Here is a 25,347-nt window from a genome sequence, read left to right on the forward strand (position 1 = left end):
TGCTCAACAATGATCCGAGTTTGGTAGTTGTAGTCTCAGCCCCGGCAAACTCATTTGAAACACATCCTATGATAGATCAACACACAAAAAAATATTTGGGAAACGTAAAGCAGCAAAATGTCTCTTTAAATGCATTTCCACTAAAAAACGATTACGAACTGTCAAGAAGCCTCGAAAGCTGGGTAAATTTCGCGTAAGGAATGGCAATGGATTATCCGGTATATATAAAATCGCAGAGTAGACAGAAAACGAGCGGACGGACAAGTGAGCAAGGATATGCACAAACGGAGGGTATAATTGTCGACCACAATGCCCAACATATCTAGCCATCCACCTACTTTCAGTCCCGGAATTCTGCCTGAGACCCTTGAGCAACAAGACGACTCTCCAAATTTCTAATTCATCTCCATATCAGCCAACACTTCACTCATCACATTCCCATAGAAACTTACCTGAGTGATTCCTCTTTTGCCAGAAGTTCCTGTCGCTTTTCATTGATCTCTCGTTGAACTTTGAGTTCGATCTCACGAAGCTATTCGTTCACAAGAATACTTTGTCAGCACAATCAAAATCAGTTGTTTATTATCACCTACTTTCTCCTCTTCCCTGCGAAGCTGCTCTTCCTTCAGACGCACGCTCTGAGTTGCCAACTCTTCTGGGAGAATGGAAGAATCGCTACACAATTTATTGATTAGCGTGGACGTCGGCATCAAATTAATATTCTCACTGTGTGTCCGCGTGCACCGTCCGAGAAAGCTTCTCAGTACGGTAAGTCTCGTAAAGCACGTCATGCGTCAGTGACTTCAGGTCGCCAAGGTGAGAGCTAAACCAAATTTTTTAGCAATTTCTACAAAATGCTACATCACACTTACTTCAACAATGCACTCCGTAGTCTGCTAAAGTCCGAATGTTTTGGGTTGTCGACTTCGGCAATACCCCAAGGGTATATCCTGGCGCGTACCGGTTGCCCATCGAACTCGATTTCCTCCTCCGAACCGATGATGGCAAAAGGAAGTAATGCCTGTGTCATTACATAAATGATCACCTTGGACTCAAATTACGTCACATACCCGCAACTCGCTGTTGTCTTGGATGGTTTCCTCGTCGTCCTCCTCCACGTCATAAGGGAAGTTGTAGACGGGGATGTCGTAGTGCTCAATATCCTCCATGATCTATGTCACCACGTCAACACAAGCCAAATAGAGATAAAACCCGGGGGAACAAACCCGCTTCTTGAATCCCCGAAGCTCGCTGGGTGTCAAAGAATCTGCTTTTCCAATAACAGGAATCACATTAACACGAGGCGAAAGACGGCGCATCAGTTCGATGTCCATCTCTCTCAGGCTATATCATAGCCCAGTTAGCGTACCATATCAACGTGATGCGCCAAAATGTGCGTACGAGTGACCTGTCGGCGGGATGAAGTACAAGAGCGCATGTACACGGTTATCCCTGAAGCGAGGGTTACGCTTGATACGAGACTCCTCGGCCAAAATGTCATCGTATTGACGCTCGAGGTAGCCAACAATTTCTTGGAAGCTAAAACCAAACGTTATTCAGTGGGATATGTAGGGATGGGTATATACGAACGCAAACTCATTGTCGATGTTGTCCCCAAAACCTGGCGTGTCAACAATGGTAAGGGCAATGCGGACACCATCCTCCTCCAACTCTGTGACAATGCAGGACATGTTTGAATAAGATGCAAACAATACATGGTTAGTGCAACTGACCGACGTTGGCAGGCTTGATTCTAATACCCTCCTCGATGTGCGCGGTGTCTGGGTTGTCAGAGACCTTGTGCGCCAGGACCTCGGACTCGCAAAGGGTGTTCACAAAGGTCGTACGGCCAGTTCCAGAGGCACCTGTAACACGTTGAGAAAAACGACCGGTCAACAAACACCGAACACCAGTCAAAATGACACCTAGAAAGAACAACTAACCAACGACCATCAGGGTGAACTGGACACCCTTCTTGACCTTGTTTCCTCTGCGTCTGCCGGCGAAAGACATTTGATGAGAAGTTTGAGTTTTGGGTTACTTCACTTGCGTGCAGAGCAAAGCAGAGACGAAGGGGAAAGTTGACTTCGTCCCATTAAAACTCCGCTCAGCCGCGCCACCGTCGCGACGGGTCCGAATACTGTGTCTGAAGTAGTACTCTCTAGCATCTGCAGTTTTCCGTTGTTTTGCATTGAAAAATAACTGACGTGCTTTGAATGGTGGCTCTTAGTACAGCATGTCGCCGCATGTCTTGTTGTGGTAGACGGAAGCTGCTGCTTGACCTCCAGACGCGCCCTTTTCATTCAGGTTTCGTGTCTTGTCCCGACGACGCGGTCACCGTCAAGTCAGGCCCCTCGGTGATCATCACAAGGAAGAGGTTTTCAGAGCTGCCGAAGCGACGCGTCGTGGTAGAGGAGCATTCGCTTCTGCCTCCTTCTACCAAGCTGCAGAGCCCAGGTGACGCGAGCGTCCCTAATGATCTTGTAATTCCTTCTTGTGCGCAATTCAGGTGTATTTGTGATATTCCTTTCTTATGAAAAGTAAATGCGCATGCGGTCCATCCAGCTTCTCGCTTGAACATCACCGAGGATTTCTCCAACGCACCTGAAAGGAGCGTAAGAAACACACAAGGTTTGAACGCTCCATCGCAGCAAGTCGTCGAGAAAGAACAACCCAGAAAGCGCAGGGGTCGACAAAAAGCAGCGGTATCTGATGGTTCTCCCGCTGCCGACGCAGGTACGTTCATTCCCCGGCTGGTCGATTGCAGACAGCCATGTAATTCTTACAGGAGTAGACATCCCTGCAACTACCGACACTCCAGCGAAAACTCGCCGGCGTCGAAAAACAAAGGTGGGCGACTCTGCAGACAATGCTGCACCTCCAAAACAGCCGCGCAACATGCTTGCCACTGAGATCTTGAACAATCTTGCTAAATTTCCCCATTGCATCCTCCTGACTCGTGTTGGTCAGTTTTACGAGGTACGGCGCGCTCACCTCTACTTCGACGGACTTCGCCTAACCGTTTCCGCCGCAGTCTTACTTTGATCAAGCAATTGAGGTCGCTCGCCTACTGAACATCAAGCTAACTTCTCGCATCTGGGATAAGCAAAGTATCGCCATGTGCGGTTTCCCATTAATGCATCTGGACAAGTATCTCAAAGTGCTTGTCCAACACAATAAACGGTTCGTCGCGATGTGCGAAGAATTCCCTCGGTATTCCGCGTCAGGCCAGAAACCCGAGTTTGATAGACGAGTGGCTCGCGTGATAACCCCTGGGACACTCCTCGATGAGCCATTCATCAACCAGTTTGAAAACAACTATCTATTGTCCATCAGCGCCGACGGTACAACGGAAGAAATGGATGCCACTCCTATAGGATTAGCCTGGATCGACGTTTCTACAGGTGAATTTTTCGCAAAGACGTCGTCCAGGGAGGCTCTGAAAGATGACCTGGCGAGGATATGCCCGCGAGAGGTTGTCCTAGAGGATAAATTCCAAGCCAACTTCTCGCATCCCATTCATCAGCTGCTTGTGGATGAGGGCTGCTTTGTTTCGTACGTTACGCCCTCTCAAGGCATCTCGGTGAATGATTCGCCCGATACTGCTGTTCCTCCAGATGACCTCGACAAACTGGAAGGAGACTTGACTTCTGTCCCATCCGCGTATTCTCCTGAGGAGTCATCCGCTATCACAATTCTTACCAACTTTCTGCACGCTCACTTGTTGGAGCACATGCCAAATCTCTCAATGCCGAGTCGCGAAGGCACCGTGGATCGCATGCAAATCGACTCTCACACTATCAAGGCACTGGAAATCAGAGAAAGCACGCGAGAAGGTGGCACGACAGGTAGCTTGCTGAGCGTTGTCAAAAGAACTGTAACGCGCAGCGGAACACGTCTACTGGCTCGATGGTTGTGTAAGTCTTTGTCATTTAATAGAATTCCAAAGCCCCTAACACACACTTAGGTTCACCGAGTACATCGGTCAAAGAAATACAAGCTCGACAGTCATTGGTGGCATTCTTTCACGCCAGGCCACACTTACTCGGCGACGTCAGGCAGTTCTTGGACGAAGTCGAAGACACAACACGGATCGTTCAGAGGTTCCTTCTTGGGCGAGGTGATCCTGGCGATTTGGTTTCGATCAGCAAGACGATTAACGTTTGGAGTGCAATTCGCAAGCGCTTTGAACTCGAGAAGCAGATGGAAAGTTCGGAACGAGGCTTTCTGCTTTCGGAAGATTGGTCAAGTGTCGATGCTCTTTTATGTCGAATGGCAGATCTGCAAGACCTTGAGAATCGAATCAATCTGGCTTTGCGAAATATTGAAACTACAGATGAGTCGAGAGATGATCAAGACGCCAATGGCTCTCTTCCAGCAGACGCGGAGGAGCCCGGCAAAATTGGTTCTAAGTTTGATATTCCCTTTAGGTGTTTCATTCGACCAGAGTATGCAGCATTGTCGATCCAGACCCTCATTACTTACGTTTCATGGTCCAGATTTTCTTCGCAACTGATGTCTTTGCATACCAACCTCGTCGATTTACTAGAGCAAAGAAGGAAGATGGAACGTCGGCTCCAAGTAGCCTATGGTAAGGCACATATCTTCCATCGGGCCGCTACTGACTCGGTTGAGTAGAAGCACCTTCTCTGACCCTAAGGACTTCTCCTGCGCAAGGAATGCATGTCCACATCGGTCGCTCGAGGAGAGACCAGGTCGCTGTGAAGGCATCGCCGCTCTTCATTAATATATCGGAGAGCGGTTCGACTAGCTCCTATTTTTACCAGGTCTGTTCGTCCCCCTTCCTCTTTCATGAAAGGTGCCTCATTTGAAATGATTGGTTGTAGCCATGGTCGTCTCTAGGCAATCAGCTAGTTGAAACTGCGACGGCGATCACGAATGCTGAGAAGGAAGCTTTCAACCTGTTGCGCAATGAGGCCAGTTGTCCCCGTCTAAAACGTGTTATCATAGGTTCATTTGAAAAACCAGGTTAAAGCCTTTGCGACCCATCTCCAAAGGAATGCGCGAATAATGGACGAATTGGATGTTACCCTCGGATTTGCGGTTCTTGCAGCTGAATTACGGTTCACGAGGCCCGTTATCACTGATAAGTATGTTGCTCAATGCACATCTCCCTGACCCTTACTTACGTCATATGAGCATGGCATATGAGGTGACCAATGGACGACATCCAACCGTAGAACTTGGCCTGCTCACTTCAGGTCGAGTCTTCACTCCGAACTCCGTGGTGCTGGAACGTGCCTCCCGGCTTCACATAATCACAGGCCCGAACATGGCAGGGAAATCAACATTCCTGCGACAAGCAGCTTTGATTGCTATACTCGCTCAGACTGGTTCCTTTGTACCCGCGGACCACGCTGTCATCGGAGTTGTAGACAAACTCTTTTCCAGAGTAGGAGCCAAGGATGATCTGTTTCGTGACAGAAGTACATTCATGGTGGAGATGCTGGAAACAGCTGAAATTCTACGTCGAGCAACTCCAATGAGCTTGGTGGGTTGTTAGCTTACTCATCCTAGCGCGTATGAAATTGAAAATCCTGTAGGTCATCATGGATGAAGTGGGTCGTGGAACCACCGTAAAAGATGGTCTGGCAATAGCATTTGCTGCCGTCCATCATCTTGTCACCCAAAATCAGTGTCGAGCTTTGTTTGCAACTCATTTTCACGAACTCGCAGATATGCTTAGTTACTCCAATAGTCACCGTGGCGGCGGCGTCTTCCAAGAAGTCGGGTTCTTTTGTACAGATGTTGATGAGACAGACGTAAGTGACCAAACTGAAATCGTGTATGTTTACTCAGGAGAACTATCAGGACAACCATTTTGCCTACTCCCATCGTCTGCGGCCAGGCGTGAATCGAGATAGTCATGGTCTCAAGGTTGCTCAACTGGCAGGCATGCCAGAGTCTGCTGTCCTTCTTGCTAAGAAAGCTTTAGATGCACTCAAAGGACCGGACCACATCGGATCTGAACAACTGTCTTCCCTGGGACAATCCTTAACGACCACAAGGTAGCATGTATTCCCTTAATAGTAATGATATTCACTTGCAACTTTTATACACTACAACTCAGAATGTAATCGGTTCATCACGACATCTGTGAGCGAATGAAATTGAGGGCAGAACCCGCGCGGAACCACTTCAACTGATCCTCCGACATGGTATGTTTTGTGAGTATCTCAAATACCTCGCCAGTACGCTTGGTGACTTGGAGTGTAACTACGGCATTTTGTCGTCCCTCGATAAGGTCTGCCAAGCCGATAGTCTCGACTACATCGCCTGATCCGATGCGAGAGTAGTCGGTCTTGTCGGCGAACCAAAGAGGAAGAACTCCTTGTTTCTGCACATCCCAATTAGACCAATATTCTACGGTTTAACTACAACTCACCTTCAGGTTAGTCTCGTGAATCCGGGCAAAAGATCTTGCGACGATCATTGCACACCCTAACACGATTGAGAGACCGCTCGAATGCAACGCGGGATACTACAACGTACCATAGAACCTAGGCTGAAGCGCAGCGTGCTCACGGGCACTACCTTCGCCATAATTGTCATCAACGACCAGAGTCCAAGGCTGATTGCGAGCTTTGAACCGTTTTGCGACTGCGGGAATGGTGTCTGTCTCAGTCTCGCCGGCGGCACGATCATGGTCGAATGCAACATTCACGTTGCCCCCTTCGTCATTCACAGCCTGAATTAGTTGTCAAGTTTAATATCATACTTACAGGATGACAGCTTGTGCGACACACCGTGATAACTGCAAATGATAGTCAGAACAAAATGTGCTAAAAGTGCGCAAGACGTACGAAGATTTTCAGAAATGTTAGTGAGATGTCCCTTGTATTTCAACCAAGGGCCCTGTACGTGAGTTAGCTGGGCGACTCCAGCAAACGTTTACCTCACTTACGGCCGCAGAGATGTGGTCAGTAGTGCATTTCCCTCTTACGCGCATCAGTACTTTCAAGGGCGGGAGTTCCAGACCCCTGTCGCCGAAATGACTTTGGAAAGGCTCCAACAGTTCGAGACGCTGAGAGTCTGCACGAATGACGACCTCAGTTTCTGGTTGTGGCTCTGGTGTGGGAGAAGGATAGTAGTCGGTGTTGCCTTGAGTGAAACCTTCTGTTGGTAAATCCTGTCCAGCAGGTGGGGCGAACTTGAATGGTTTGCCAGAGGGCAGAGTCAGGGTATCCGTCATCGGATTAAACGACAGTGAGCCGGAGAATGCCATAGCCGTCACAATCGTAGGCGACGCGAGAAAGTTCATAGTTAGTCTGTTTCCATCATTGCGAGACTTGAAGTTCCTGCATCATTGAAAATAAGTGACGTCAAATATTGAAAAACCTTTTTCTTACCGATTGAAAGATGTCAAAATTGCTTTGGAAAGAGATTTAGCTTGTCCAATCGATATTTACTAGATTCATTTACCATTTTCTTCACCCTTCATATCATCTCGTTTCCACTAAGCGAAGAAGTCAAAAGTTGCGACTGAGGGATAAACGTAATTCGTACTTGACCGATACAAGGACCGCACGCATTTGCCAAAACCACAGCACCGACATCTTCCAATGTAGTTATAACGCCATCTCGCTCCATAGTCGCTCGAATCTGTTCAGAACCAGGAGTGCAAAGAAAAGGAACCTTGGTGACCAAGCCAGCAGCCTTTGCTTGTTTGGCCAGCTCTGCCACTCGCGTCTACATCGGGTCAGAAGTGTGTAATCAAACTAAAAACAACTTACCATGTCTTCGTATGAGCTGTTAGTGCACGAACCAATAAGGCCAGCTGAAAGTTCGTCCTTCCAACCCTGCTCTTTCACGAAAGACCCGAACTTCGATAAAGGTGTTGCTAAATCAGGAGTGAAAGGACCGTTGATAGTTGGTTCAAGTTCGGACAAGTTCTGTAGATGCGAATGAGATACCCAGTCCGCTGAATAAAGGACGACCGTACTATTTCAATGACTTCGTCATACTCAGCACCCTCATCGGCACTCAGGAAGCCCATCGATGCAGCCTTGTCAGCAGCACGAGCGACAGGCGCACGTCCTGTTGCATTCAAGTATGCGCGCATGTTCTCTGTGTAAGGGAAAGTGGAGGTCGTAGCACCAACTTCAGCTCCCATATTAGCAACCGTCGCGAGACCTAGCATGAAATCCTGATCAGTGCAAAGTTAACCTACATTTCTGGTTTTAGTTCACCTGTACATGATTGGCTGGCCACACCAGGGCCAAAGTACTCCAAAATGCGTCCAGTGCCTCCCTGTATATGTGCTCGTAACTCATTTTCAAAAGTTGATAGTTTACTCACCCGGACTGTCAATTGTCCAGCGAGGTGAAGGATCAAGTCCTTAGGCGTTGCCCATTGATTGAGTTTCCCGGTCAAGTGTATGCCTGACATCAACCCTGTTAGAAGGCACTGTGTGACTGTGATCTGAATTATCTCACCAACAACCTGAGGGGCCTTCAGTTCCCAAGGAGTTCCAGTCATAGGCGTCAACCGCATCAGCACCTCCAACACCAATGGCCAGCAGACCGAGCCCTCCGGCATTGGGCGTATGTGAATCTATCACTACGTCAGTCCAACGACCCAAGTCTTTCGCGAAGTTACTCACCTGTGCCTAACCTGTTTATTGACATCTTTCAAAACCTATAAGGCGCATACAACACGGGTGCACTCACATAAGCATTCCTGGAGCAGCATAGTTCTCGAGTACGATTTGGTGAATGATTCCAGAGCCCGGTTTCCAGAATTCGATACCGTACTTGCGAGCAGCACTTTCAAGGAAGTCGAACACCTCCTTATTGGAAGCAATCGACCGCTTGTGTCTTTCTCATGAGCAACACGTGCTGCTCTGAGGACGGAACCATACCTTCAAGTCTGATTCTGCACCGTCGATAGCTTGAATAAGATGATCACAGTGTATGCTGGTTGGAACGGCACATCGAGAGAGACCAGCACTCATAAACTGAAGCCTGCCAAGAACGTCAAATCACAATATCTGAAGCAAAAACTAATATAGTGCATACAAAGCCATTCTATAAACAAGTACATGATTAAGACTGGCTTAGAATAACGTGTAATAACATACTGGGCAGAAGCGTCCTGCATTGCGACTCGCTGAGGAGTGAGCTGTAGGTAGCTCTCTCCCCTGATCTTCCCTCCTCCAGACAAGCTCTTCTCCGGGTCATTGAGATGACTGTACAAGATCTTTTCAGCCAAAGTCAAGGGACGGTTGTTCAGGAGCTCCCGAACATATTCCCATTTTTCAATAAGCTGGGTATAAGGTGGGGTGATTGAAGAACAGTCCTTTTCATAAAACGGCACATGCGTTGCCAGACTTCGCCGAAGTGTAGGTCCTGCAGCGAGGGCACTGTTCCGCAGGGCTGTTGAAAGCATCTTCATCCTCTACTACCCTCTTCGCTTGCTTTCTCTACGGTCTTATATTGAAGAAAACACGTTTTTCGTATTCGGTTCGGTTGGACAGTCAACTATAGGTTCATAGGGCCATTAGGCCAGGTACTAACCGGAGTTGGAAATCAAACCTAACGCGGGCCGGGACGAATCACTCAGAAAGAATTACCAATAGCCTAGAGCTCATTCGATAACCTTTCAGTGATAATAAAATCATAGGATTTCAGTGAGTACGTGCTAGAAGGTCTCTAAGGAAACCAGTGAGTCAAATCACCGAATTTCCATGTATTTACTATCCACAGTGGCCTCCGAGGAGATGCAATATCAATGAGTCTTGGAATCACCAAAGTGGCTCGACTGGAATCTTCCACCCCTTTGCCCTGGCCTCCCAATACCCTCCAACATATGTCCACTCATCCCCGTCCTGCTTAAACCACCTCGGAGCTCGATCTACGCCACGTCTCCGCCTATCCCTCTGCATCTCCTCAACACGCGTCTTCTGAGCCTCCGCCTCAACGTCGTTCCCTTGTTCTAGTGCACGCACATCGGGTCGGAATCGTGAATCCGTAGGAGGCAGACGGCCCTCGAGGTCGCTCGTGATCTCGTTCAAAGTCATGCCGAATACAGTAAAGCCATAGTATTGAGGGGACTCTTCGGGAATGGAGTGAATGCGCCAAAGGACATGCAAATAGGAAGAGTCGATCGCCTGCGCGATTTGTTCGTCCCATTTGCCCTCTATGCGGGCGGTTACGTCACGGGATGGAGAGAGAATCATACCAGAGACTTCGTTCGATGCACCCCAATACCCGCTTTGCTTGAAGTCGAGGACGCAAGTTGCACCACTCGTCGTGTTTTCGATCGTCATCTTGCCACAGTGTTCCAGGTACTTTGTGCCCATCATCAGGTTTCGCATAAATGACGAAGGTTTGTTCCTGCCAGTGTCAGGATCTTACACGGAAAAGGCACGATGAACCATTGCTCACCATTCATACTTGTCATTCCCAATTTTGAGCCGCGTTGTCCCAAGAGGAATGATTTCTAAGCTCTTGCCTATATTTAAATCAAGCACGTCAACAACCAGCACCGCTATCAGGCATGATCCTCACCCCAAAACTTGGTCTTCCCGGCCGACGTTGCGTTCAATTCCCAGCCTTTGCCTTCTGCGTGGTATGCAATTACGACAGGATTGTGGGACACCTTCTCAGCCAGGAACTTCATTCGCACATCTTCAAACGTTTCAGCGAGCATGGGATTGCTAACCACGTTGTTAGGGCCATCGGAAGAAGTAAAATACGATGTACCTAACTTACAAGCCTTTGCGACCGGTCCGATATCTTGTGTGTGCATACCCGGACACGGCGAACGCGGCTACGAGGCATAAGCGTTGAGTAGGAATCCTTAGCCTCAGTTGCTTGATGTAGCAAGTTATAATATTCCAGTTCTTCTGCTGTGCGCTGTAACAAAGTCAGGGGCTCATTGAACGATACGGGAAGAGCGATTGTAGTCAAGTCCTTCGACAACTTCATTAGTCATGGGTCTGTAGTATCCAAAGCACCAAAAGTCACCTTTCCGACATTGTTCTTGAGAATGGCGAACAAACTGCCCTCGTCACCGATCGGTCCCGAAGGTAAACGCGTCCGTCGTACCACTTGACGAGCAGCGTTCACGGAGGGGTCTGTATCATGGGCCAGAGGTAGGGAATGCTCCTCATCGCTGGATGCGGTTTGATTTAAGCTGCTAGTTTCGGATTGGGGAACTATGGGCTCCCTCTCCTCATCTGGGTTGGGCACGTCCAGGAAAAACTCCTCGCCTAGATCCTCTTCGGCGTCAAACCATTCGTTATGTGCATTGTCGCTCAGACTCGACATGGAGATCGCTAAGTTTGATCTACGAGAGAGTGTTGTGTTGAAGCGTGAAGTTGAGAGAGGTTCTTCTTCCTTTTCTTCTGTAGTAGGAGGAAGAGGAGAGCTGCGAGCTGTCGGTGGTGCTGTGACATCATGCGCTAAGGACTTGAGTAGGGCAGCATGTTGTGACTTAAGAGATGCAAGGGCTGTGTTGATTTGTTGAAAGCGAATGTTCGACGGAGAATCAGGATTGCTCTTTGGTAGCGTGCCATCCTCGTTAACCTGATGGGCTGAAAGGACTTGGGTCAACAAACGCAGCGATCCGAAGGAAGGATGAAGGAACACATTTTTTGAACATGTTGAAGACATCTTTGGGATGGTGATGATGTTTATCCTTCTCTGACTTGGACTTCAGTGAAGGGTGACTCCTCTCATGTGTACTTTCGGATTGGAGGGCAGAAAAAGCAGCTTCTAACTCAGATATTGTCTGTTGGGCGCATCAGCGATGAGCCTTGTGCTGAGCAATGGGGTGAGTACATACAGAGCCAATTCCTTCAGCTATAATCCCAGAACTGTTAAAGTGGGGTTGACTCAGCCGAGGTGTGATCTTTCCTGCAAGGGACCGTCGTCCCTCGGGAAGGACAAACTGTCTACGCGTGCCACTCTTAGTGTCAAACACGTCAGAATTTCAGAATCCTGATTCACCTTATTGCAGTTAACCATGTATTAAAGTCATCTGCGGTCAAACACTTGATATGAAACGTGGCATTACTCGAGTCTACGTGTATATCTTTACGACCAACAGCAGTGGACAACGCAGCATGAGGGAGGAATATCTGGTCGCGTATGGGACGTTTTGGATCGATGGAGTAGGACAAGGATCCTGACCGATCGAGGACAAAGTACCTCCGTGCAAAGCCTACACGGCAACCGGAGTTCCTTAGGACTTGAGAGGTCAGGGTTAAGAAACATACCTTGCATCTTTTTCCTTCTCTTCTTGAGGACCCATCCTTCATAGACTACTCCCGAATTCTGGGCCGTATCGATGGAGAGAGGGAAAGACTGTCGAGCATATGACATGTGCCACTCGCGCTCGTGTGCCGGATCGGCGCTGTCGAAACGCAGGCACAATAAGTATAGCTAGAAGCTCTATAAGCTACGTTCTTGTCCCAGAGTAAATTTAGGAAGCAAGATTTGCCCTGGACGTGTTTCGTGGTAATAGCTTGGTTAGAAAAGACTCACGTTCCGGCCCACGCGTTCATTAGGCGCAAAAGGACTGGGAAAAATAACACAAAGTCTCTGGATCGACCAGGTGGCTATTGGCTCACTTGAAGAGTCTTTCACTTCCGGCGGCAGCCTTGTCCTCACCACCATATGTTGTGTGAGATCGTCGGTGAGTCTCAAACATTTGTTTTCGCAGTCGAACATGCATTTTTGAAAGAATTTTCTCTCGCTGTCGGTCATATTGCCCACGACACAGTTTGTCTGTCACTCATACTAGTATCGCGCCGGCCAAGACGCGTTTCGAAGGATGCGCCTCAGCTAAACTGAATATGGTTTCACGTCAGCAAAGGCTCACTACGCTACGTGCTTTTGGCGTAGGTATCTTTGCGATAATTACGCCGACGATATGGAGATTTTGCTTGGTCTCGAGGTTTTTGTTATCATAAGTGAATTGAGCCATTGGGCTGTGATCCAGATCATCGCCATTCATTTGGCTGATTCAGAGCATGGGAGGAAATTGATATGTGGAGTCTCACGCCCGCTCCGCTGGACTCTTAATCTAGTTAATCCATCGAGGTTGCAACCCATCTTTCCTTCATAATTCCATCATCCTCTCTTCTTCCTTAACCACATCTTTCGTAAACACACAATGTCGGCCCCAGTGTGCGTCCTACCCATCCATGATGACGATCATGTAGAACTAATACGCTGACCCCTCTCTCCTGCAGAGGTGATATCGGCCTCATCGGTCTCGCCGTCATGGTAAGATATCCATACATATCAGCCGTTGCATGATGTGAATTTGGCAAAAGGGTCAAAATCTGATCCTCAACATGAACGACAAAGGCTTCACCGTTGTTGCTTACAACCGTACTACCAGCAAAGTCGACGATTTCCTCGCCAACGAGGCAAAAGGTTATCTATGACCTCATACCCCTCATCCCTATTACTGACTCGAGCTCTTCCTATAGGCACCAAAGTCCAAGGCGCGCACTCCATCCAGGAGCTCTGCGCTAAACTCAAGCGCCCTCGCAAGATCATCCTTCTTGTCAAGGCTGGCCCTGCTGTCGACAGCTTCATTCAGCAACTCGAGCCGTACTTGGAGAAGGGCGATATCGTCATCGATGGTGGTAACTCACACTACCCTGATTCCATCCGCCGCACCAAGGAGCTTGAAGCCAAGGGTCTCCTTTTCGTCGGCTCTGGTGTCTCTGGTGGTGAGGAGGGTGCTCGTCATGGCCCCTCCCTCATGCCTGGTGGTTCAACCGCTGCCTGGCCCGCTATTAAGGATATCTTCCAGAAAACCGCTGCTCAGGTCAACGGCGAACCCTGCTGTGACTGGGTTGGCGAGACTGGTTCTGGTCACTACGTCAAGATGGTTCACAATGGTGATTATCATTATTTATCACCCTGTAGTTTGTGGGGTTAAGGAAATCATTCCAGGTATCGAGTACGGTGACATGCAGCTAATCGCTGAAGCCTACGATATCCTCAAACGTGGCCTTGGTATCCACGAGAGTGAGATTGCTGACATCTTCACAACATGGAACAAGGGTGTCCTTGACTCCTTCCTCATTGAGATTACTGCCAACATTCTTAAATTCAACGACGACGACGGTGAACCTCTCGTCACCAAAATTCTTGACAAGGCTGGTCAGAAGGGTACCGGAAAGTGGACGGCAATTGCTGCCCTTGACGCTGGCACTGCCGGTATGCCACTACTCATCCGAACTAAGTGCGATCTCTGACCGCGATTAATAGTCACGCTTATCGGTGAGGCTGTGTTCGCACGTTGCTTGTCTGCTATCAAGGAAGAGCGCGTGCGCGCTAGCAAAGTTATCAATGGCCCTCAAAGGGAACCCTTCCGCGGCGACAAGCAACAATTCATTGATGATCTTGAACAGGCATTGTATGCCTCCAAGATCATCTCCTACACTCAGGGCTTCATGCTCATGAGGGAGACTGCCAAGGAGGTTGGTAACGTTTAAACAGCCTAAGTATATACTCTAACTAGGAAGTCTAGTTGAACTGGAACTTGAACTATGCTGGCATTGCTCGTATGTGGCGAGGCGGATGCATCATCAAGGTATGTGAACCCAACTATCCTGCTCTCGAGGCTTACATTTTTGTCAGAGTGTGTTCCTCGGTGACATCACTTCCGCTTATGAGAAGAACAAGGACCTCGAGTCTCTGCTCTTCGATAACTTCTTCAACAAGGGTTCGTATAAATAGCCATCGATTGGTACCATCCAATGACATTGTATGCAGCTGTCCACAAAGCACAACCCGGCTGGAGGCGTGTCATCGCTCAGGCTTGCCTCTGGGGCATTCCCACCCCTGCCTTCTCGACCGCCCTTGCCTTCTTCGATGGCTACAGGAGTGAAGTGGTTCCCGCCAACCTCCTCCAGGCCCAGGTACGTTCACAAGGCGTCTGACCAGATAACATGCTCACCAACTGTCCAGCGTGATTACTTCGGTGCACACACCTTCCGCGTAGTGTCCGGTAAGGAGAACGCCCGCCTACCCAAGGACCGCGATATCCGTATGTACTCCGTCTCTATCTGTATGCACGTCTCTAACCATGTAACCTTCAGACATCAACTGGACTGGCCGTGGAGGCAATGTCTCTGCCAGTTCGTACTCCGCTTAGAGGTGGACATGAAACACGTACAACCAACTTGCCTTGTCTCATAGATTCCGTTCTGCGTTTCCTCATCAATTCTTGTATCGCAACTGTATTTCGGGTGCATTATTAAGTATGATACGTATCATGTTGTGGGAGTAGCAAAATAAATCAATGACTGCCCTTCTATAATCTTGCCGTGAGGATCAGAGGCGGCCCGGATGAGTTGCACCTAGTTTCAAAGAATCAAAAGTAGCCGCCGGATCCGATCGATACTAGAAACTCTCAGACTCTTCATGTGCGGCATCTTCTGCTCGCTTCACGTAGGATGTTGTGGCGACACCGATGACGTTCATGGCGGACCGAACAATACCGTTTATCACGAGTTGTTCGAGCGATTAAAAGTCGCCAATGCCGCTCGTGGTGTGTTTGATGCATTCCTGTTCGAAGGCTAGGCTAACCGATCGAGGTACTACTCTACAGGTCCCGATGCACAAGGAACTCATCACGTCCGAGTCCAAGGGACATCCTATGGTGAAGCACAGGCCCCACCCCCAAGTAAGACATGCGGCCCGGCGGCACTCAAGCTCGATCTCGAGTTCTTTGCTTCTGAGCTCCGGCTTCGAGGCGACGAACCCATAGTGCAGCCTCATCAACAGGACGGGGATGTCTTTTGCTGGAATGGCGAGGTTTTCGAAGGCTTGAATGCGAGTCGGAAGCCTCTACCTTCGTGGCCAGGGCTAATATCATTTTGACATAGGTCGATGCATATGAAAATGATGGCGCGAAACTTTTTCAAAGCATATACACACTCTCCGCGATGGATGATCTCCCTTTCCTGCTGGGGAGAATCGAGGGACCGTGAGTTCTTTTCGTTGTGGGCAAATTTTCCCTGCTGAAGTACAGTACGCAATAGATATGCATTTGTCTTTTACCATGTAGGCTGCGCTGGCAGTATTCTAATGGATCATCTCCTGACATTTCTATACACAGGCCGAATCTCGGAAATTGTACTTTGCTCGAGATCCCCTTGGACGCCGATCTCTGCTCATCCACAAGCCTTCTGTGTTTAATCCATATTTCTTACTTGCATCCGTCTCCGTTGGAGATGATCAAGGATACGTCATGGAAGAACTATCTACTGATGGGATGTTTTGCCTCGATGTAGGACAGCTATGCGAATCCAAAGAGGTACTGAATTAGCCCGCGCTAGACGCATCCTAGTTCCTAACCTATGTAGATCACGCAACATTTCGACAGCAGCTTAACATGTATTCCACGACATCTTGATCGGCAATTTTTGCCATTCGTGAGTACATTTGAGATGACGTGCGCTTCTGATGCATTTGACAACCTAACCTATTGTAGGCAAAGCTTGGTCGCGTGAACACCACGCTTCCTCCGGATGGACCGCCGCTTGTGCCCTCGTTGGACCTTGCAATAGTACCGTGTGATCTGGCCATCGCCATCGATCACCTTATCGATCACCTGGACAAGAGTGTAATGCTTCAGGTTCAAAATATCCCGGGAAGAACGTCGCCTGGAAAGGGGAGAGCGGAGGTCGCAGTCCTCTTCAGTGGCGGCATCGATTCAACGATATTAGCCTTTCTTGCACATAGGTACTTTGATGCCGTACTCTATTGTGGCATTTGTTCTTATTTCGTGTTCTCTAGACATGTACCACTGGATGAACCCATAGATCTGCTTAATGTGGCCTTCCAGAATCCGCGAAAGATACAGGTTCAAACTGATGGTAACATAGGGGCTATTCCCAAGCGCGAGAAGAAGCGACAACTCAAAGCAGCGGAGATCAATGGAGCGGTGAAAGAATCCACCTCGTACATGGTTCCGGATCGTGTGACAGGCTTGCAGGAAGTCGAAGAGCTCAGGCGGATATGCCCCGGCAGGACATGGAATTTTGTAAGTGTTAATTCTTTGATAAGAACGTTGCTTACTCCATTAGGTCGAGGTGGATGTTCCATACGAGGTCCGTTCCTACCCTCAGATCGACGAGGCTTCATATCTGTAATAAAATAGGAGTCTCAAGCTGCGCGGGCAGCTGTAGAAGCCATCATGTTCCCTGGTCGAACAGTGATGGATCTTGTAAGGTTACCTTCCTAAGCCAGATAACATTCTGATGTCATGTCTCCCAGAGTCTTGCTATGGCGCTTTACTTCGCCTCCAAAGGGGTGGGCCGAGTCCGAATTTCGGCAGCGCCTGATGACTATCAGCCATACACTAGCACAGCACGAGTCCTACTCAATGGCCTCGGGTCTGATGAATTACTTGGCGGATATGGCCGTCACCGTACTGCGTACGCGACTCGAGGCTGGCAGGGCGTCATCGACGAGGTAAGCCACCCTCCCCTCCCAGAGCTTACAACAACATCCTCATGCTGTCATACCGTCCAGCTCCAGCTCGAACTCGACCGCATACCGACTCGCAATCTGGGACGAGATGACCGTGTGATTTCCTCACATGGCAAGGAGACGCGCCATCCATTCCTTTCGCTTACGGTTGTCTCTTTTCTTGTGGGACTCCCTGTGCATCTTAAGCTTGATCCGCGGCTGGAGCTGGGGCTTGGGGACAAAATGCTGCTGCGGCTTGCTGCGCGAAAGGTGGGGCTTCTTGAGGCGAGCGTGAGGAAGAAAAAGGCAATGCAGTTTGGCAGTCATTCTGCTCGCATGGAGGCTGGTGAGGCAGAGAAGAGGGGAGATCTTATGATCAAGACTGTCTCAGAGCCATAGCGCCGTTCATGGCAACATACATGAAATATACTTGTGCATCCCCACGTGGTTATCGGCGATAAGCTTAACTCGGACATCTTTAAGATCACACCCTAGTAACTTAAACCATCGGCTGGCGTGTGTGGCCGTGTAATTCCAGATGTAGAGCTACAATATATACCCTAGTGAATACAAAGATAGATCCATAATAAGTTTGTGTGTCCTCTAGTGTCGTGAATATTTCATGATGTGTTCTGGTAGATCACAACGCTGGACACTTCCCAGTCTGTAGTCACAGTGAGTGACGTTGGATAGAACATGCTCAAGATACGAAACTTACAAGCTTCGCTGAACGAGCCACCACTAGCCTGGACGAATGCCGAGCACGTTGAGAAACCAGTCTGTTGTGCACAGCTCACATCTTGCCCAGGCACGCCTGTGCCAGTCCAAACGGCGCTTGCCCAGTCACCGCTGCACGCGAATTACCATCAAGATGTTCAGTTGTGTAAACAGAAACTTACCAAAGCGTGGTATCGAAAATAGCGGAATGGGTATTGAAATATTGGTATGGATTGCAATCCGTTGAGGGCCAGTCGGCCATAGGAGCCGGCCAATTCTGAGGCTGCGGTGCTCCTGCAGAGATATCTGATGGTATTGATCCACGAGGGAAGAAGTATACTTTAATGCCCGAGTTGTCCCAGAGCACTACACACCATTAGCGTATTTATAGAAGGCCATGGTTAGGATACTTACTAGCATAAACACCACCACCAATTCCATTGAACCCTGATCCGAACGAGTTGCTCGAGTTGGAACGAATTCCACACCCCTGGTTACCAGTCTGAGATGCTGAGCAGTCGGTAGACGCAACCAATGTTCCGGACATATTAAGCGAGGCGCTGGTGGTGGAGGGTAATATACATCCTGGGTTAGTGTGAATCGTCGCCTGATTGTTCGTGTAGTTATTCACGCCCTCGATGATGTCGATCTCGCCTCCAGCTGGCCAATTAGGGCCATTTGTCCAAAAGGCTAGAACCGATGTCAGAAGAATCCCACAAAATACAGGACATCGCCACATACCAGGCCACGTTCCACATCCAGTAGGCATATGCACGGCATCCATTACAACCAAGCCACCATTGAAAGTGGCTTGAGTCGTGATTCGTACACTCTGCCGATTGGTCTGTACTTGTGGCGTTGTTTCAACACGCATCACGGCGTTCCCGTCGGAATTTATCTCGATCAGGCCTGCGCTCTGAGCGGTGCTTTGACTTACATACTGAACATTCCCATCGGTCGGGTCTGCTGCAGTGAAGAAGCCCCAGCCGTTGAAGAACGTCTGTCCACTGTAACTATCTGCTACCTTCCAAGATGATGATGCAACGCTTGTGCTTGACGGCGCAGCCATTCCAGTGGAAGTCGCATTTCCTTTCACGGTTGGAGATGAAGATGAATTGCCAGATGGAGGCATGGTGACTCCCTCCCCATCTGACCCAACGCAGTAGAAGTTCTGATTTGATGAGGAGCTAGGCTGCGTGGCCAGGATGCCGCCGAACGCCACGCGAAGGTCGCGCGCGAGGCCAGCACTATGCTTGACGGCGGCCTTGTGTGCATGGGTGAGGATTAATGATTTCCCTTGCACTAGAGACAGGGAGGCGAGTGCGAGAGCAATGAGCGGAAAGAAAGTGTGCATTGCAAGTCGTGATTCGTGAAGGCAGTAATTAGATGGGGGTGGGGAGGTCTAGTGAACACTGGACGTGTTCTGCAAATAAAAGAGCTCACGAGTGATCGAAGCACCGGGCCACGATCCAGAGCGTGAGCAGCGAAGAAAATTTATTGAGCCTGGTGGTCCAATAATAAGTACTACTAGAAGAGAAATAGAGAGAGTTAAGAGTGTGGAGAGACTCCAGTATAAACACACCTTATCAAGCGAGCTGAGAAACCACGCGATAACCCCGTTCTGCTTAATCGATTTGGAAAATGAGTCTGCCTCACTTGGAAGAAATGGAATTGTACCTCGGCCTTTAAAAACACGAGGCCGGTCAGGCGCAAACGTTATATAGGCCCTCCGAATCTGCGGAACGGCTCAACCGTAAGTCTATAATGAAGAGATTAAAAGCAACAGACGAAAACTTGAAAAACAGAAGGTCCATTTTGAAGGCAGCAACTATTGTCATTGTAGCTACGGTACAAGAATGAGAATCGTGACCACAGCGTCGTGGAACAATAGTGTTGGCAATCCGATCTAAATTTAACCATTCAATTCCTCATTAGGAAACTATACCCTAGGGAGGCTGGGGACCTAAATACTTTGGACCCTACTCCCTGATAGGCTATAGCTAACAGACATGATAACGTTGGCAGTAATAAAGTCTATTCGTCACTATATGCACAAGCATTCAGTCGTAATCGTCACCATGAGGCATCGGAAGCCGTTAAAAGAAAACCCATCAGTCACGAAACAAAAAACAAAAACTAAAGACATAAGTATACGATTAAGAAAAGAAGATGCACAACGATGAACAAGGCAAAGGATGTACAACGGAAAGGCAAGGCACAGACCGTGAACGAAGGATATATACCGTTCCTACTAGCCGCCCTGGCTAGTGGTGAGAACCAGTCGAAAACGCCTCTCGCACGCTCCTTCTGAGTTCCTCGTCCCTGGCACTGCTGACAGAAGACCCTGCCATGTGAGACCCGGCCACGCTTCGCGGAAGTCCCCCATCAACATCCCCATCAACGAACTCTAGAATCCGCCGTGCAAGCAGCTGGATCTCCCCCTGACCATCACCGGTGTCTGTATCTGCGTATGATTGCGATTGTGACCGGTGCGAGCGAGGCGTACCAACGGAAGACGTTGCCGATGGTGTACGTGACAGTGCGAGCTGCCTGATCGAGGGGTTCAAAAGGCCAGAAAGGCGGATATTGCTAATTAATTGAGGATCTCCCGATTCCAGTAGCTGCACGATCGTCCAAACAGCAATGTGCTGGAAGGTGGCGTCTACGCTCGTCAAGAAATTGTAAAGGTATCGGTGCATGCCGCCATCAGGTTTTTCCCATACGTCGTTAAATGCAGAATAGTCATCAGATGCAGTTCGGCCGTCTGGAAGAAAGAGATCAATTCCTGCAAAGATCGAACCCTACTAAACCCACCTTTCGATGATAGGTTACCAAGGGCAGCAGCACTGTTGCCTTGGACTTCTGAGCTAGGTGAATTTGTCAAAGGAATAAGCACTTCACAAATACCCATCTCAAGTAATTGGCCCTTGAGCTCATCTGTCAAACCCGTCAGCAGAGATTATGACGAAACACATGTAACTGACCGCTCAGGGCCAACACGGCGACACAGGCAGTCATTTCGCTCTGCACGTTCATTGGCACCTCCAGCACGAGTTCTTTAATGCTCTGCACTGCGCCTGCTTGCACGATCGCCGTCTTATTCTTCTCCGAGCTGGCAGCAAGATTACGCAGTGTGGAAATGGCGTGGCATTGAACCTCCTCATTGTCTTTAAATGACAGAAGGTTAATAAGCGGCTGCAGGAACCCGGAATCGATAATAGGGGACTCGTTCTGTGGATGGATGGAGACGTTACGGACACATGCAGCAGATGACAGGATGAGTGGGAGGTACGTAGACTGGAGCAGTCGGAGAAGTGAAGTAAGACCGTCAGCTTTGACGATTTCTAGTTGGTATTTCTCTGCGAAACCGATGTTAAACAGTAGAAACGCCAAAGAGAATAGCAAGTACCATCGCTAGCCAAATTCCGTAGAGCAAGGGCAGCTTGACACTGAACCTTTAAACTTGGGCTATCCATAAGGGCTACCAAGCTCGTTACGAGCTTTGATTCGCTCTGTGCTAGTTTCTTTCTATTTGCTCCATCGACAGCGATATTGCTCAACGCAGTCGTGCAATAGTATTGGACATCTGTGTCCATTGAATTCAACAAGCTCACCAGCACGGGGATGGCACCCGCATTTACAAGTTGCTGTCGATTCTCATCTATAAAAGTTCGCTAGTTCTAGAACAGTTCTCCAATAGGAACTGTTACGTACCTGAGTGGGTCATATTTAGCAGGGCCCCAGTTGCATTTCTTTGAACGCGCATATCCTTGGATCGTGCTAACCGAGTAAGCGGAACAAGTGCGCCTGACTTGGCGATTTTCGTCTTGTTATCATCTTAGGGTGTCAAAGGATCAAATGACAGAAGCAAATCAGAAAAGGACCAGCGAGTGATTAGAAGCAGGTCAGTCATCGATAATCGCCATCGATATGGGCTGGACCTACCATGTGTCGCAAGGTTTGTGACACAGCCTACGGCGTTACACTGCACCTCGACGTTTGGGCTCAGCATTTGGCGAATGAGTGGCTCCAGGCCTCCGAGTTTCACGATGAGAAGCTTGTTATCAGCTGTGCGCGTGACATCAGTAAGGGAGCATGCATGAGCGTGGTGTAACGCACTGTTAACGGCCAAGTTTCCGAGGGCGGCGCTAGCAGCACGCTGCACCTCCGTGTCCTGGCTGCTTAGGAGGAAGAGAATTGGGTCAAGCGTATCCCGACCCACAGGGCGCACTTCCTTCTCAGTAATTTCGGCGAATGCAAGTGCAGCACTGCGCTGCAGGTCGACATTATCGGAAAAAGAGAGGGTAGTTAATGCGGTGAGCGGTGAGCCTTGGAAGAAGTTGGTGGTTGTGCGGTCTATAAGTTCATGTGAGCAAAAGTTAGCTTTGTCTATGTTGAATACACACTCTCTAGATATTGGAGAAGGTCTGCGACTGCCTCTCGTTCGTTCTCGAGAAGAAGAGGCTCGTACTGCTGAGATCTCCTCGAGCGGACTTGAAGAAATTTATGAGGGGGATTCAAGTCTACATTGGTTTGTAAAGCTTACAACAGGATTCACAGCAACTGCTGACGACGCCCATAACTCCGGACGAGCAGAAAGTAAACAAAGGGGTAAGGAAAGACAAGAGAACGGAAAAAGAGGATGAGGATATAAGAAAAGGTGTATGAAGGAAAATGAAAGGTATGCCAGCGACGGCAAGCACGTCTAGCATCTCGTGGGAGAACCAAACTACAACTGCTCATATCCGGTAATCGCCGCCCGTGGTCACACTCGTGTCACACTCTTGCACGGTGCTATGTCGCCGTCAACCTTGTCTTCTATCTTTAACGAAATTCGCGAGCGAGTAGCTCGTCTGTAGCTGGACCGCAGCCGACTGCGTATACAGCGCTGGCGATGATCTATATGGACCAGGCTCTGCCTCCAAACGTTGACTCAGGCCTGAGGGACAACAGGTTACGGAATGACAGACATACAAGACCATTTTAAGGTGGAATCTACGGCTGACCATCGAGGCACGATCATTGCTATATGTGAGTTCATTGCTGAAATATACATCCGTCATAATTATGTGCTCTCGACGTCTTGGACTGCGCTTGCCAATGAATTTCCGCATCTTCTTGGTTACCGTTTCTCGATGGTCAGCTCAATTGACTGATACGAGCAAGGGCCTTTGATCGCCATGGTCCCGAGAACCACAGTAATCATAGAACGCTCCCAGGAGTGTTCAGACATAGATATTGAGGTGCAGGTATCACGCCTTCACCATCGAGAGCCTCGTCGCGTTTTCCGAGGATAAAATCCACGGAGGAACATCGCCCTAACTATTGGAGCCAGAGCGTTGCTCCCAGTCTCGTTGAAGCACTTACAATGTTTTATTAACTGGAGATTATCGTGGTGAATCGCGTCGGCGATTCATGTGGTAAGTTTGCATTTTCCTTGTGAATATGATATTATTGCGATATTACTACGAACAGCTCCCAATCTCGATACATGATCACATCTCGTGTACTATTTATTATACCCTGGACTTTGACTATACTTGTTCCTTATAATATAAGTGAAATCCTCAGGGGATGTATCGTATTAACGCGAAGACTACTTTCCTTTTCAAGACATGCTGTGACTGTGATCCTGTTACGCTCTATACCGAATTTCATGCAGCGTGCAGCTGCCAATACCTTAAACTTAACTTTCCATGGCCGAGCCATCCTGGCAAGAGCTCCTCCGCCTCAGACTATCAGAGCGAAACGCAAAACAAAACGCTTTCGCATCCATCATCGAGCAATGTACGCTCCACCATTCCAACAATCCATAAGAGACTCCGCTGATCCCCCAATTCAGACCGCAGACTCGCTCAACAAACCAAGCTCCTCAAAGAGCGTAATGCATCTCTCCTCAAAGCCGTCGGCTCCGTTCGCGCAAACCCAAGTAGCTCGACGGTCCATGTACCTGGAACAGCATCAAACGAAGAGTAAGTCCATCCATCTCATCTAACGCACGCGCGTCAGTCTCATGTTTTCTGGGAAAGCAATCCTGTGCGCGCAGCGTACATGTCCTCGCTCGAATCACAGATTTCATCTCTTCGCGATGAGCTCGCGACCGTGTACAAGACACAAGGCCAGAACGCTCAACGCCTGCTAGCCATGAACGAAACTCTCCGCGAAAAGGAAGAAGCATCGCGCATCGAGACTGAGAACCTCCGCAAAGCGCGAGAAGAAGTCGCGCATCTGCGTAGGAAGGTCGATCAGCACGCAGAGCTCATGGCTGAGAAAGATCGTACTGCCCAGGTACGTTGATATTTCCCCTTTTCTGATCGATCTTGATCTCGTGCGTAGGTCCTCCATGATGAGATCAACACGCTTCAGCTTGAACTCGGCCAGATCGATGAACGGAATCAGACGCTAACGAAGGATAATGCTAAACTCCTTCAACGATGGCTCGATGATAAGCAGGCACAGGCAAACAAGATGAACGAGGCAAACGATTTCTATGAGGATATGCGTTCGCGGCATCAGGCTGTGCTTAACTGGCGTGATGGCGGAGATGGAAAACCAGCATCAGGCAATAGTACTTCGGTGTCGGGAAATGGGGTGAAGGAGGGGGAGGGAGTAGGGGAGATATTGACGGATGGCATGAAGTTGCAGGGGGAGACGAGCTTGGATCAGACTCCGAATGGTTGATGGTGGACGATGAGTAGACCCTACTTCACGCACATACTACCCCCTTATAATCACATACCCTTTCTGACTCAGGATGAACAAATGATCGGTCGGACTCTTCAGCTAAGTCGTGAACTTCACTATCAAAAAGAACCTATTGCACCGTCGAGTAGACGTAGTTTAATGAGAAACCGCGCATCTACCGAGGATATATACACAAACAACAATCAAAGACAGAGAAACGAGGAAGAAAAAGAACAAGAGACAGATGAAATACTTCATTAGCAAGAGACGCAAGAGGGGAAGTGAATAATTGGAATCAGTCAATAACAAATGACGAGACGGAAAACAAGGATAAGACTGTTCTTGGATGAAGGCACCATACAGAAGCACAGCTTTCACAATTTTGGATTCGAGTGGTGAGGCGAGAAAAAAAAACACTTTGGCTTGGACGATGTTCGCTGGCTACATTCGAGGGGGGACACGAGCACGATATCGATGATGAATG

At 48.9% G+C, this 25,347-nt stretch overlaps 9 protein-coding genes across 9 annotated transcripts; 4 read left to right on the forward strand and 5 right to left on the reverse strand.

Moving 5' to 3' along the window:
* Positions 1–11: 11 nt before the first annotated feature.
* BJ212DRAFT_1318427 (septin) lies at positions 12–2,092 on the reverse strand. The gene is made up of 11 exons (XM_041334317.1): positions 1,944–2,092; positions 1,734–1,865; positions 1,591–1,672; positions 1,402–1,539; positions 1,227–1,344; positions 1,071–1,172; positions 873–1,021; positions 728–823; positions 594–675; positions 453–532; positions 12–395 (listed from the first exon to the last, which is right to left on the reverse strand). Exons 1-11 carry the CDS (start codon positions 2,011–2,013, stop codon positions 341–343), a joined length of 1,104 nt encoding a protein of 367 aa, XP_041199428.1. The 5' UTR covers positions 2,014–2,092; the 3' UTR covers positions 12–340.
* Positions 2,093–2,898: 806 nt separating this feature from the next.
* Positions 2,899–6,033, forward strand: BJ212DRAFT_1259257 (muts domain V-domain-containing protein; the record flags this gene model as incomplete). The annotated part of the gene is made up of 10 exons (XM_041330006.1): positions 2,899–2,979; positions 3,035–3,917; positions 3,968–4,448; positions 4,500–4,591; positions 4,639–4,787; positions 4,848–4,944; positions 4,997–5,111; positions 5,161–5,512; positions 5,565–5,768; positions 5,833–6,033. 10 exons carry the CDS (start codon positions 2,899–2,901, stop codon positions 6,031–6,033), a joined length of 2,655 nt encoding a protein of 884 aa, XP_041199429.1.
* A 4-nt stretch (positions 6,034–6,037) lies between these two features.
* BJ212DRAFT_1318435 (aconitate hydratase) lies at positions 6,038–9,526 on the reverse strand. The gene is made up of 16 exons (XM_041334318.1): positions 9,101–9,526; positions 8,882–8,984; positions 8,691–8,830; positions 8,464–8,618; positions 8,320–8,414; positions 8,211–8,271; positions 7,964–8,154; positions 7,755–7,913; positions 7,528–7,710; positions 7,444–7,477; positions 7,371–7,392; positions 6,926–7,319; positions 6,796–6,876; positions 6,514–6,709; positions 6,407–6,462; positions 6,038–6,358 (listed from the first exon to the last, which is right to left on the reverse strand). The coding sequence occupies exons 1-16, from the start codon at positions 9,412–9,414 to the stop codon at positions 6,107–6,109; spliced, it is 2,436 nt and encodes an 811-aa protein (XP_041199430.1). The 5' UTR covers positions 9,415–9,526; the 3' UTR covers positions 6,038–6,106.
* Positions 9,527–9,763: 237 nt separating this feature from the next.
* On the reverse strand, positions 9,764–12,347 carry BJ212DRAFT_1475512 (Oxysterol-binding protein-domain-containing protein; the record flags this gene model as incomplete). Its single annotated transcript, XM_041339244.1, has 10 exons — positions 9,764–10,355; positions 10,407–10,473; positions 10,530–10,678; positions 10,734–10,870; positions 10,911–10,934; positions 10,989–11,557; positions 11,613–11,754; positions 11,809–11,917; positions 11,973–12,186; positions 12,242–12,347. 10 exons carry the CDS (start codon positions 12,345–12,347, stop codon positions 9,764–9,766), a joined length of 2,109 nt encoding a protein of 702 aa, XP_041199431.1.
* Positions 12,348–13,140: 793 nt separating this feature from the next.
* BJ212DRAFT_1444130 (6-phosphogluconate dehydrogenase) lies at positions 13,141–15,141 on the forward strand (the record flags this gene model as incomplete). The annotated part of the gene is made up of 11 exons (XM_041337919.1): positions 13,141–13,154; positions 13,220–13,253; positions 13,304–13,406; positions 13,463–13,879; positions 13,935–14,201; positions 14,253–14,464; positions 14,515–14,577; positions 14,625–14,709; positions 14,760–14,905; positions 14,955–15,033; positions 15,086–15,141. 11 exons carry the CDS (start codon positions 13,141–13,143, stop codon positions 15,139–15,141), a joined length of 1,476 nt encoding a protein of 491 aa, XP_041199432.1.
* A 269-nt stretch (positions 15,142–15,410) lies between these two features.
* BJ212DRAFT_1444131 (asparagine synthase-domain-containing protein) lies at positions 15,411–17,861 on the forward strand (the record flags this gene model as incomplete). Its single annotated transcript, XM_041337920.1, has 11 exons — positions 15,411–15,537; positions 15,598–15,803; positions 15,875–15,975; positions 16,031–16,052; positions 16,108–16,305; positions 16,483–16,733; positions 16,788–17,034; positions 17,078–17,101; positions 17,152–17,217; positions 17,268–17,465; positions 17,526–17,861. 11 exons carry the CDS (start codon positions 15,411–15,413, stop codon positions 17,859–17,861), a joined length of 1,776 nt encoding a protein of 591 aa, XP_041199433.1.
* Positions 17,862–18,082: 221 nt separating this feature from the next.
* On the reverse strand, positions 18,083–19,533 carry BJ212DRAFT_1259331 (glycoside hydrolase family 16 protein; the record flags this gene model as incomplete). Its single annotated transcript, XM_041330015.1, has 4 exons — positions 18,083–18,311; positions 18,362–18,545; positions 18,594–18,869; positions 18,921–19,533. The coding sequence occupies 4 exons, from the start codon at positions 19,531–19,533 to the stop codon at positions 18,083–18,085; spliced, it is 1,302 nt and encodes a 433-aa protein (XP_041199434.1).
* Positions 19,534–20,443: 910 nt separating this feature from the next.
* BJ212DRAFT_1444133 (vacuolar protein 8) lies at positions 20,444–22,759 on the reverse strand (the record flags this gene model as incomplete). Its single annotated transcript, XM_041337921.1, has 9 exons — positions 20,444–20,943; positions 20,994–21,116; positions 21,164–21,538; positions 21,589–21,840; positions 21,894–22,016; positions 22,125–22,247; positions 22,299–22,535; positions 22,586–22,672; positions 22,726–22,759. The coding sequence occupies 9 exons, from the start codon at positions 22,757–22,759 to the stop codon at positions 20,444–20,446; spliced, it is 1,854 nt and encodes a 617-aa protein (XP_041199435.1).
* Positions 22,760–23,783: 1,024 nt separating this feature from the next.
* BJ212DRAFT_330531 (ATG16-domain-containing protein) lies at positions 23,784–25,214 on the forward strand. Its single transcript, XM_041342937.1, has 4 exons — positions 23,784–23,966; positions 24,022–24,151; positions 24,209–24,467; positions 24,516–25,214. Exons 1-4 carry the CDS (start codon positions 23,876–23,878, stop codon positions 24,858–24,860), a joined length of 825 nt encoding a protein of 274 aa, XP_041199436.1. The 5' UTR covers positions 23,784–23,875; the 3' UTR covers positions 24,861–25,214.
* Positions 25,215–25,347: the final 133 nt, after the last annotated feature.

This window comes from Suillus subaureus (assembly GCF_016647635.1).
Source record: "Suillus subaureus strain MN1 chromosome Unknown BJ212scaffold_2, whole genome shotgun sequence".
NCBI classification, from domain to species: Eukaryota; Fungi; Basidiomycota; class Agaricomycetes; order Boletales; family Suillaceae; genus Suillus; species Suillus subaureus.

What these genes read in the sequence shown, in the direction of transcription:
- BJ212DRAFT_1318427 (XM_041334317.1), bottom strand. Translation starts at nt 2,013, where the DNA reads ATGTCTTTCGCCGGCAGACGCAGAGGAAACAAGGTCAAGAAGGGTGTC. An exon ending in GTTCACCCTGATGGTCGTTG is followed by an intron (nt 1,866 to 1,943) that starts GTTAGTTGTTCT and finishes AACGTGTTACAG; the next exon opens with GTGCCTCTGGAACTGGCCGT. An exon ending in TTCGCAGGGAAGAGGAGAAA is followed by an intron (nt 533 to 593) that starts GTAGGTGATAAT and finishes GTGAACGAATAG; the next exon opens with CTTCGTGAGATCGAACTCAA.
- BJ212DRAFT_1318435 (XM_041334318.1), bottom strand. Translation starts at nt 9,414, where the DNA reads ATGAAGATGCTTTCAACAGCCCTGCGGAACAGTGCCCTCGCTGCAGGA. An exon ending in GCTGCTCCAGGAATGCTTAT is followed by an intron (nt 8,619 to 8,690) that starts GTGAGTGCACCC and finishes GGCACAGGTGAG; the next exon opens with TAACTTCGCGAAAGACTTGG. An exon ending in ATGACGAAGTCATTGAAATA is followed by an intron (nt 7,914 to 7,963) that starts GTACGGTCGTCC and finishes TCGCATCTACAG; the next exon opens with AACTTGTCCGAACTTGAACC.
- BJ212DRAFT_330531 (XM_041342937.1), top strand. Translation starts at nt 23,876, where the DNA reads ATGGCCGAGCCATCCTGGCAAGAGCTCCTCCGCCTCAGACTATCAGAG. An exon ending in GGAACAGCATCAAACGAAGA is followed by an intron (nt 24,152 to 24,208) that starts GTAAGTCCATCC and finishes TTTCTGGGAAAG; the next exon opens with CAATCCTGTGCGCGCAGCGT. An exon ending in AGAAAGATCGTACTGCCCAG is followed by an intron (nt 24,468 to 24,515) that starts GTACGTTGATAT and finishes TCTCGTGCGTAG; the next exon opens with GTCCTCCATGATGAGATCAA.